General features: G+C 35.8%; 2 protein-coding genes across 4 annotated transcripts in view; one reads left to right on the plus strand and one right to left on the minus strand.

The window, feature by feature from the left end:
• DPP4 (dipeptidyl peptidase 4) overlaps positions 1–12,143 on the plus strand; it is an 82,820-nt gene that overhangs the window by 56,779 nt on the left and 13,898 nt on the right. For all 3 annotated transcript variants that reach the window (XM_055291957.2, XM_055291958.2, XM_055291959.2), the window contains 6 exons: positions 1,482–1,529; positions 1,770–1,868; positions 4,183–4,252; positions 6,663–6,857; positions 9,050–9,104; positions 9,684–9,783. In XM_055291957.2, coding sequence (XP_055147932.1) covers positions 1,482–1,529; positions 1,770–1,868; positions 4,183–4,252; positions 6,663–6,857; positions 9,050–9,104; positions 9,684–9,783 — 567 coding nt within the window. The remainder of the gene's footprint in view (positions 1–1,481; positions 1,530–1,769; positions 1,869–4,182; positions 4,253–6,662; positions 6,858–9,049; positions 9,105–9,683; positions 9,784–12,143) is intronic.
• The window catches only part of SLC4A10 (solute carrier family 4 member 10), a 448,737-nt gene that overhangs the window by 51,564 nt on the left and 385,030 nt on the right, over positions 1–12,143 (minus strand). The window lies entirely within an intron of this gene.

Genomic DNA, 12,143 nt, shown 5'->3' on the forward strand with positions numbered 1-12,143 from the left:
TCTTGAAATCACCTAAGTCCCCTTCTCTCCACTCACATTTAAGTAGTGAGCATAAACAATCTTTTCTTCCCCTTATCATTGAGAGACTTGCATAACTTGCCTTAGACCGAACACACCCACACACGCACAAACACACACCCTTGTGTGTAACAGAAGCACTTCAGCGTTAAATACATACATATTGTGGGGTTTTAAATGATTATTTTATGCACTCGTCCCTTTCAATGAGAAAATGTATGTGGCTGGTGCATGTCACCCAACATGCTCACTACTCCATCTTCTGTTGCTGTTGCTATTATTAATTACAAATGAAGAAACCCGGGCAAGGAGTGGCCAAGTGACTTATGCGGGTGGTCACACAGTGAGTTACAGGCACAACAGGATTCAAAACAGGCCTCTGCCTCCCGAGCCATCCCTTTTAAACAGTGTGCCAGGTTACTTCTCAAAATGGGAGAAAGGATCTGGATATTCTGAAAAGAACTGTCCATAGCACAAAAATAAATAAATGTTTTCAAACCAGTTATCTGAGTCTTCCCTCACTAGTATATTTTATTATTATGCTTTTCTTTATGGTTCTTTACTATGACTTTTTTTTTTTTTTAGCAGTTATTTCTTGGGCATGCACTTTATTCTAAGCACTGTGCTAAAAGCTTTATATTCATGATCTTGTTTAATCTTTAAGAAATCTCTATCAAGTAGATATTATTATCCTCATTTTCTATGTGAGGAAATCAAAGCACAGCTCTGTTGTCCTAAGTCACAGAGCTAGTGAGCCAGAATTCATCCCCAGGTATGGAAAGTGCCTTCACTGTTTCTAATCCAGTATAAAAATTAATATTTTCATCCAAACGCATAAAATTAAAGAGCTCACAAAATAGCTTTTCTATGCATTACCTTCCACTCTGCAACTACTACAGTTGGGATAAATAGTGACGATATGGGCTTGTGAGAAAAACACTTTTGCATGCCAGAAAGGAATCGCTTATCCAAGTCAGGCACTGTGCAGATGTGCCGCCTGGCTCTGGGACTCCATGGGAGTGGGGGCAGCGGGGGGAAATCCGTCCCTCCCTAAGGAGGCTGGCTCCAGGGCTCTGCAGCCCACCTGGGCAGAGCCTGAAAAACCCTGTGGGATCACGGATTTAGAGTGGGGAAGGATGTCAGCTCACATTTTACTTTGCAGATGAGTATATTAAGTTCAGAGATGATAACGTGCCCAAGGTGCCCAGCAGGGCACAGATTCATTTCCTTCTTCATTCTGCTGAGCCCTGTGCCTTTCCAGTAATACTTCTTACACTGAAATTGCAACTATTTTAAAGAGAGGGGGAGGAGAAACAGCTAACATGTATTAAACTTCTTATGCATTATAATATTTATATGTTCTATCATTAAATGGTAACAAATGGTATTTTTGAAAAGTCATGTATACTATCTTTTCTAAAAAAGTATTCATCCAAAACATTTTTCCCTGATTGTGTTAACAGGTCCTGGTCTGCCCCTCTATACTCTACACAGCAGCGTGAATGATAAAGGTATTTTCTCATATTTTATTCTTCATTTGTTTTTAAGAAAGTGTGTTGCATAAGTCCAACATGTACTTAGCATTGTGTGATTTTCTTTGGCTTTGTGTCTTGACAATGAGTTGAACACAGCCTTATAACCTGAAATATGTGTAGTCCGATCAGTGAATTTCATGTTTGCTCATCATTGCACTGCATAACACACATTTTTCACATTGTAATGAATGACTGCTGTCTCCTGTATTTCTTTAGGGCTGAGAGTCCTGGAAGACAATTCAGCTTTGGATAAAATGCTGCAGAATGTCCAGATGCCCTCCAAAAAACTGGACTTCATTATTTTGAATGAAACAAGTAAGTTAAATTCCTTTGGAATAGTACTTTTCACGGAAACACCAATGCACTCTAACTATAGTAATTCGATCTGAAAATACGTATTTTATGTTATATATAAATCTAATTTAGAAGGTTATTTTTCCATGAAATGTTTTGTCACAAGAAATACTAGTTTTACATCCTTTTGTATTAAAACATAATACCATTCTACATAAAACTTATTCTGTCAAAAGGGAAGGGATTTGGAGAACATGCTCTGTCGTTAGTTCACTTTTATCTCATTAGTGACTATTATTCTACTAATATTAATTGTGTGTTTAACTTAATGACATGGTAACATATTTCACCTTTAACCCAAAGAGATCAAGGATATCTGAGATAGTTGTATAAAACAATTCGTGTTGGCTATAAAATATTGAAACTTCAGTCTCAGAAGAGAAATTTTGAATTTTTCCAAACCCTGCTGACTTCCCATAGTGTGGTCCCCGGCCTGGTTGTGTAATCGTGGATTATATTCAGAGACCAGTAAGAACAACGGGTTTCTTTGAGTAGAAAATCTTGTTATTTATTGTTTGTTTTTCTTTATTTTTTCCACTAAGGGCTAACAGCTTATAGGGGAGGGAGGAATCTGTTATATTAGGATTGATTCATTTTAGGCTTTTAAAAAAATTTAGGATAATAGAGAAGATTCAACACATCTAATTTTAAATATCAGGAAAAGCACAGGAAAGTATAGCATCCTCATGAAGAACAGTTTAGAGCAGTGCTACTCAAACGGAATGTGCATGTGAGTCTCCTGGGACCTTGTTAACATGCACATTCTGACCCAGCAGGTCAGGGAAGGTCCAGGATTCTGCATTTGTAATAAGCTTCTAGGTGATGCTAGTGCTACTGACCCTTGAGCCACATGTGAGGGGCAAGAGCTTAGAGTTTTCCAGAGCTAACATTGACAGCCTGCTACAGAAGGCACTGAATACTGAGATGTGACATTCTATTTCAATCATGAACACTGGGGAGCCCCTGCACGTTTTAGGGTCAGGGAAGCCACATTAGTAGACAGATGACTTGAGACAGGATGTAGGATGGAGCTGTGGGGATGGGGACGTCCCACTGGGAGGTGGTTATAGCCATTCAAAGTACAGAAAGGAAGGATGAAAGGTAGGTCAGGGAGGAGGGAGCCGGGAAGGTGGGACTCTGTGAATAGAAAGAACCCCCCAAACCAAAGACTATACATCTCCAAAAAAGTGGGACTAAAACACCTTCCCATCAACTAATGCCAATTCAAACAAAGCAGAGATCAAATGATGGGTTTTGCATATTCATTAAAAATAACATGGTCAACTGATAGTTTGGTGTTCTATTGAAATTATAGTAGAGACTTAAATTTTGCCCTTACAAGCACATTTAATCAGAAGGCATAACAATAGTCAGCAAAATATAAATTGAAGATAAATCTATCTATGTATTTTACTCCCAAATCTTTCTTTTCTTTTCAGGTAAAATAATTGTAACAAACATAAACAAAAAGGAAGATAAATGTTAGATAAAAATAGCTCTAGAGATAAGAATTTTTTGCCTACAGTTTAAATCTACTGAATCTGGAATAATTTTATTTAAATGTGGAAAAACACTTTTTTGTAGATCTATTAGTATAACTCATCTTTTATTTGGGAGCAAAGGAAACTGACTCATTATTTGGGGACAAATTTTATTAAACTGATGTTAAATCAAGCACAGAGAATGAAACAGACCCGTGGGAGATCATACAGAATGTACGCAACAGTTTGCTCCATATAAACCCGATCTCATTCTGTGAAACACAGAGCTGAAAATGGGAACTCAGCTTTGCGGTCTGGGATGGCAATAAGAATTACAAAAATGTTATTAAATCAGAATTCTAAAATAGAGTTGGGGCCAACTAAAAATCCTAAACAGCTTCAAGGAAATTCAAGAAGAGGAAAACATTTTGGAGGAAAACTTAGAACATAAGCCATAAACAAACTAGATAAGTAGATCGGATGCCAAAGAACAGAATCATAAAAACAAAACATTAGAAATTCTAAGATGCACTTTTATGTTACTAGGCACCAATGTATTTAATAGATACATTAGAAACAACTTTATGTTTTAACATTAACTAGTATTTTAACCTGTAAGAAAATGTTGTTATATCTTAAAAATGTGCTGAATCCAAGCAGTTCATTTTCTTTTTCTACTCTCATTTAACAAATTGTTAAACTCTAGAAATGACTTGCTGCTGACGGAGATGAGGAACAAAATCTTGTGTTAATAATTTTTCTTACCTCACTAATTAATCTTTCTGTTTGTTTAGAATTTTGGTATCAGATGATCTTGCCTCCCCATTTTGATAAATCCAAGAAATATCCTCTACTATTAGATGTGTAAGTATTGAAGAGAAGGGAGCGATTTAGAAGTATTGAGTCATATATATTTTTCTCAGTGCAGCTTACTGAAAAATGGAGCCAAATGCATCCTTTCCCTCTTCCTGGATCACTGTTTACTATTTCCTCCTTTCACTGTACAGCCACAAAACCCAACCTGTGTTTTCTCACATCTTCTTAATAGAGAAGGGAGATACTCCTTTTCTGTCATAATGGCATATAGATTTTCTTTTGTTTTGCTTCTCTGAACTCCAAGGGAATTTCAAAGGAATTCTTAAGTCTGCATTTTCATCCTTAACCTCCTGGACATTTTAACAAGCAAGAGATGGGCATTAACAGTCTTGACAGTTCCCTTACCCCAGCTCCCACTGGCTGCCTCATGTTTCTCTTCCTTTATTTCCTGAAATATTACTGCCGGCTATTTTCTATTCCCCCTTTTGGTGAAGAGAAGTGATAGAGGAGAGTGTTCATTATTAAAAACTTAAAGTCTTTGAGAAAGTTAGGAAGTCATAAGTCTTTGAACAGTGAATGTGAACTCATATGAATTCCAAATATGACAGCTTTGTAAAATATTTTTTATAATCATTAGGAATACACCCTACTTGAATTTTTCTAAAATTGCCCTAGGGTCACCCATGAGGCCATAATGTCAGGCTCTTCCTGTCCTGGCTTGCATCATTTCCTATATTAAAAACAAAATGAAACAACACTTGTGCAGGGACCTGCTGAATGCCAGGTGCTTGGCATCATTTGCCTTATTTTATTCACACAACAAACCCATGTAGTAAGTTCTGTTGTTCCATTATACAGAAAAGACGCTGAAGCTCAGGGACATAATGTCTCTGTTGTTACCAGCAAGAAAAAAAAGTGGGGAGAGGAAGGGAGGACATAGCTATCAGTATCAGACACAGCTTTGATCCACTATATTCACAGTTTCATGAAAACCACACATAAAAGCACAAAGAAAGGAAAAGATAGGTATTTTAAAATTCCAGATGTGTTATCTGATTTATTTTCAAGTAAAATAATTGTAACAAATGAAGTCAATTCATTCGTGACACTAATTTGTTTTAGGCTTCGGCTCCAATGCTAAAAAAGCATCCTTTTGAGTGAGTGATATTTTTATCTTCTTTGACTTCCTAGTAAGTAATGATTTGATCTCCATTAGAAAATGTTTTAAAAAATGGTAAATTTAATACATATTTCTGTTCAGTTATTTTCCTTTTCCTCTCTTTTAAGGTCTATATTTTTTTTCTATTTTAAAAAATAATCTTGTTTAATCTTGGGGTTAGGGAACTTGATATATACCTAATATTAAGGCAAGCTCTTAATCTACCAAATTTAATATAATTGAGAGGAGCAAGGCATTTCACATGTGAAAAAATATTTGCTTGCTCAAGAAATGCATGAATGCATTTTCCTGTTTAAAGTTAGAATGTTATACTGTTTTGTTTAAAACTAAAGTTCTCTTGACTGACCTCCATAAGTAGAAGGAAAACATTAGCAAAGGCATGTAAGCAGGACTTGTCCTATCCTGTGCAGGGGACAGTGAGCAGATGAGTGGAGAGATGGGCTGGGGAGGGAATAAGTTATTGGAGAGTATCCATGTCCAGGAGTTGTGTAGATGGTGCAAAGATGACATATTTAAATGAATTGAAATGAGCTATAAGGAGCTCCTCTTGATTAACAAGCAGAAATAAGAGAGCTTTACAGAGCTTTACAGAGATTGTGCACACAGCTCTGTGTAGGGTAGATGGTAGCCTGTGAAGATTGTAGATACAAGGGAGTTAAACTTGTTAGTAAATAGAATGCCCAACGACATGCCCATTTTCCAATGCAACCTGTTTCTTCCTCTGAAGTTTTAAATATTAGCATTCATTCATACTGCAGTCCATTCCACAATGATTTACAGTCATTGTGAGCAAGACTGTGCCGGGTGCCATGGGAAATGCAAAGCATATGATGCAGAAGTCAAAGTCCTTAAAGAAGGAAATAAACTTGTAGTCCAGGAGTATTTGTAAGCTGAGATGGAAAGATATCCAAAGCTGCATTTATTGTTGTCATCATCATTTTTTTTATAACACAACTCCCCCTTCTTAACTATTAGAGAAATTATTTCTTTGATTTCCAAGATTACATTAATACTTTAAAAATGTTGGCCTATGAAGTCTGTGTTTGATAACTATCTTCAAAGACAAAACTGGCAAGTATCTTTGAAGGAAATATACAACCATGGTAGTTGTGTTGCTAAGTTTTAGAGGACTCATTCTGGACACCCCATAGGCTGGCACAGTTTAAGGCTCATGATTGGGAAGGATGCATACTTCTTCTCCACGGGGAAGAGAAATGTAAGCATTCCTCATTTGATTCAGGAAAACCATGAAAGCTAACAATTTGGTATTTTTCATAGGTATGCAGGCCCGTGTAGTCAAAAAGCAGACACTGTCTTCAGACTGAACTGGGCCACTTACCTTGCAAGCACAGAAAACATTATAGTAGCTAGCTTTGATGGCAGAGGAAGTGGTTACCAAGGAGATAAGATCATGCATGCAATCAACAGAAGACTGGGAACATTTGAAGTTGAAGATCAAATTGAAGCAGCCAGGTGAGTAACTAGGAGATGAAGTCAAAGGTCATCTGATTTTTTTCCCCTTTAAAATTTACATTTTAAAGCTGTAAAGTATAAATAATTTAAAGTGTTCTGGGATGAATTTATAATCTTTTATCCTTACGGTAGGTTTTAGTGAAGATGTTATGTTTAAATAACAATATATTATATTATAGATTTATATGAAGTTCAAAAAAACAGCATTTCCTAAATTCCTCTCTGTATGAGATTCTAGAAAGGGAGTTGGTATATGTCCTACCACCTTCTAAGAACAGAAACTCAAAATTCATCAGACTCGGGGACAAACTGAGGGATAAATGTACCCTAGTAAACATCTGACTAAACAGGCCAAGCCCATTCCTTCACAGTCAAGGATAAAGAGAGGACTTCAGTGTACATTTACATCATAGGCAGTGACAACTATGAAGTCCTAGGAGTAGCTCCTACAGTCTGGATGAGGGCGACTCTGCTATTTTGTGAAAATTGTAGAGCACAACCATCATCGGTACTATGAATAAGGGCTCTGTTAAGTATGAACCACATCTCATTCTTGTGCTCTTCACTTATGGGACTATAACTAGATGTGATCTGGCTCAAGAGATGTTAACAATGAATGATGGTTACTCATAAGATGCATGTTACATGGGAAGTGCTTTACCTGCAGGCATTGTCGCTGAAGCCCTGAGAGGTGGGTGTTCTTACCCCATATTTTAATTAAATAAATAGAGACTATTAGGTTAGGTAGCTTGCCAAGATGAATCAGGATTTGAATCCAGTCTCATTCCGACTCTTATATTTAATTACATTCAACTGATATCTATCCAGATTGCTCCTCTGTGACAGAGGGCATAGTTTCCAGGGTCTCTCAGATCTGACCAACAAAAGTCCTAAAATTACAAAATTGAGGATCTACTATATACAACCCCAGTTAAATAAGTAATGAGAAATAGTGTGTTTATACAGTGGAACACGCTATTGCAGCCACTAAAGAGAGCTAAGCATAATAACATGGATGAATTGCATATACTGTTGAATGAAAGAAGCTGGACACAAAAGTGTACATCCTACAAGATCCAATTTATGTAAAGATAAAAACAAGGCAAAAATTCAGTGAAATTTTTATGGAATTCAGTAAAAGAAAAACATTTCCTTTTGTCCCTTTGCAAAGAGGGAAATGCCTTAGAGGCTTCTGATAATATGCACAGGCCATGATTTCAAGGATACATTCACTTTGTAAAGGTTGATCAAGTTATACACGAATGATCTGTTGCACATTGCTGTATGTCTGCCTCCTTCAATTTTACAAAGTTTACATGGAAAAGATGAGTTGAAAACTATTTTAATTTTTTTCTAACACTGCTTAACTTAGGGCAACCTAGGACATATATCATTACATGAAAACACAAAGACTGTCAAAATCAAGATAGATTAATGCAAAGATCTGCAACCACCCACAATGCTAAAATTTTGAGTTCCATTTGTCGGGTATTTTTAAGTAAAAAAAATTTCTTTTGATATCAGGCTAATATTAAGAAATAGGTGCATAAAACATTTTTCTTATGTCTTTACCTGGATTCCAATTCTGAACACAGTTCTGTGGCAAAGAAGAGTTCTTAATCCATCAAGGAAAAATTTATTTCTATTGAGTGCATGGTGCTGAGCTAACTAATCAACACCCAGCATAAGAAGGGATTTATTTAGAGAATGGTGTTTAAGTTCTCAGGTAGGGGGCCCAGAGACATTTCTAAGCCCTACTCAGAAGTTTTTCATGCCCTTGTCTTTCTCCATTGCAGGGGCAGACTCTCCAAACTGAAAAACATCTGGAGAGATTTAAATTCAATTATGTAAAGAAAAGTGCATCTGGGCTGCAAATTTTTGTATAAAGCTGTGAAAAAAACTGCCAGGATTTGTTTTCTGTGAATCATACACACACACACACACACACACACACACACACACACCACACACACAATTCTTATGAACTCCAACAAAAGTAAACCATGTTCATCTGGATCTTAGGTTAAAATGACAGATATTTATCTCAGGTGTTTATTTGATTACTGGCAGCAATTTTTAGTCTCTAATAGAATGAAGCAGAGAACAAATGGCAGGGTTTCACATTTGTGCCTTATCTAAGTTTTCTATACACAGTGCAGTACTGATCTGTGGACGTTTTCCATGTGTTTTAGACAATTTTCAAAAATGGGATTTGTGGACAACAAACGAATTGCAATTTGGGGCTGGGTGAGTAGTTGGCTGATGAATCTGTATGCATTCGTTAGTGAATATCACTCAGAGCAGGTTAATTTATCTTTTGTATATACATATTTGGAGGTGAAAATCACATCTATCAAGTCTTAGGTCTCTGGGCAGTAACCTTGCAGAATCTCCACTGAGTTAGGCTTACACCTTTGTTTATTATGATGAGCGAGGGAGGTGAGGTAGAAAGAGCAAGAAGGAAGGAGTGAAAGAGGGAGGGAAGAGGGAAGGGAAGGAAAGAGGGAGACTTTTTCTTATGCACCAGTCAGTAAAGATTTCATGTTATTGTTTTTAAATCTTCTATAATTGGTACCATGCAGTCACTAGGGTCAGCAAATTTTCCATAGTTTTCCCCGTATACCTACCAAGAAAGGGATCAGGGCTCTGAAAGTGTAGTCTTTAAAGATACTGTCCAATTAAGGCCAATTTAAGCCTCCTATACCATGCTTTTTATCTCTAAAGAGGCACAGTATATAAAGATGTGAGAAATGTGGAAACTGCGACTCGCTTACCATATGTCCTTATTCTTTTACCTCCATAAAAATAACTGTTTCCATTCCTTAGTCATATGGAGGGTACGTAACCTCAATGGTCCTGGGATCGGGAAGTGGTGTGTTCAAGTGTGGAATAGCCGTGGCGCCTGTATCCCGGTGGGAGTACTATGGTATGTAATTGCTGCCAGGTACAAAGAGATACAGAGTGTTGACCTCAAAATGCCAGTAACAAAGCCATTCCTTTCTGAGTTTCAGTGTTTTTACAGCGAATAATAGGCTGATTCATCTTAGAGGTTCTTTTTGGATACCTATAATAAGATGATCTCATTTATTCTGCTATTGTGCAGGGCTGAGTGGTATATTTTATTACACGTTTGGTTTTTTATCAACAAATTCTGTTTTCCAAATTTCAAAACAGCCCCATGCTACATTTCTACAGATAAATCATTCCTTATCTTTACTCTGATTTGATTCTTGGGTTACACATATTAGCAGAGTGAGAGAAGTATGTATCTCTTTCCCTTCAATTAAATGTCAAATACAAGTAGGGCTTTGGATGGGAAGAGGAGAGGAGGAACAGTGGAAATACCCATTGGGGGGTTGTTGTTTTTTTTCACTCTTAATAGGTGAAAGCTACTCTAGAATATGCTCTTTGTCATTGAGAGACTATGATTTTATAAGGCATCATACACCTCTAAGACTACAATTCTCAAAGGGGAGGGAGTAGGCGATGGAAGATGAGGGAGGAGGGGGGAGTCAGAAGTGGTAAGGAGGTAATTGATTTTCCTGCACCTCTTCTGACCCCATCTCAAGTCTTCTGTCTAGTGTAAGAAAAGAATGGCTGATGATGAATAGCTTATTAAATATTTTAGATCCAGAAATATGGTAGTACCCAGAGAAAGTCTCTTAAAGTCTCTCCCAGTCAAGATAAACCAATGTAAAAATACATTTCTGTCTTTCTGTTAAGAAAATTGGAGGGCATAGTTATAATTTGATCTACACACAATGAATTTGTTTTCATAATATTTTTCTGCTTGACAGTAATTGTTCTGTTGGATGGCTTGTTTTTGGAGACCTCTAGTGGTCAATAAAATAATGGCGTAAATCTTTGTAAGTTTAAAAATATGAAATGAGAAGAAAACGTCATTTAATGTATATAGACCAACCTAATACATAGGAATTGTCTAGAGTTCTTATATATGTGTAAATTTAAACAATTTTATTCAAAGATGGGACAAAAGGAATACGTAAATGGTGTTTCAAGGCATATTTTTAAAAGTTTACAACTGCATTATGCAGTTATGCATAATATTTTTTAAATGTTATTTTTAAAATTTCAGATCTTCTTATACATATAAATCTGGTTAGCATAAATAAGAAAGGAGTATTGTGTTCTATGACAAGCAGAATTAAAGTCTGCAGCTATGTAGGGGAAAATGTGTTTCACCCTTAAAGGCCATTTTTCCCCATCTAATGTACAACCTAAGATATTAATATTGAAGTGCTAAAGTTAAAAAAGATATGAGCATTTTATGAAGTTCTTATATTTTAACGTGTCTTTTAAAATATTCTATTTTTATATTAGTGTCCTTTAAATATATAAAATTATGTATAGTCAGTATTCATGTTAATCAAAATGATAAAATATCACTGTTAGTAATTTTGGAGGAAAATATTTTGATTTTCATAGAAATGGCATAAAGTATACATATGGAGCAACTAACACTCATTAGTTGTTTCTAATCTACAATACCAGTCACTCAAAAAGTGTTAGAATGTTGAATTTAGATAATATATCCATTTTTAAAATTAATGAAATCAGTTTTGAAATACTTGTAAAATTATAGTGAGATTCAAGCCACTAACCTAGATGGCACAGTGGCAAGATAGAATTCTTAGACTTTTTAACTGTAATCTGGTCACTTAAGGAGGCAGTTTTCAAAGCAGTTATGTCAGATTTTTAAAGTTTTATTGCAATTTGGCCTCAATAATTTTTTTTACTGATACTTTAGGCCAAATATATATAATGTATCATTTAATTCTTTTAAATCAGGCAAAATATGTTTAACTATCCAAAATAACCAAACCAATTATGCAACCTGTTTTTCAACCATATTTATAGATAAAAGAGCTTATGTCATTTCAGCAGACAGATATTAATGTAATCTGTTTCACAATGCTCAACTGTTATACCACAAAAATTGAGGCTTCACCACAAAATGAGAGAAAACAAATGCTAAACTTGCATTATGATGGAGTAGCTGAGCCAATATGGGGATATACAGCAAATAAATGATAACTGAATTATTTATTTTTATTATAGTGAATCCCAGCCTGACCCCCAAAATAAAATATGATTTAAATCAGCAACTAGTAATTGAACATTGTTAGGGGTCTCCAAAAGGAAATAGATGATCATAAATCAGGGCACATACTTGTATTATAACCAAAAAATTTCAACACAATTGAGGCATTAAGTGACTTCCTAACTAAAATTCTTCGAGAGGGTCATATGATAATGTTAAGATCC

This window comes from Symphalangus syndactylus, chromosome 9 (genome assembly GCF_028878055.3).
Source record: "Symphalangus syndactylus isolate Jambi chromosome 9, NHGRI_mSymSyn1-v2.1_pri, whole genome shotgun sequence".
NCBI lineage: Eukaryota > Metazoa > Chordata > Mammalia > Primates > Hylobatidae > Symphalangus > Symphalangus syndactylus.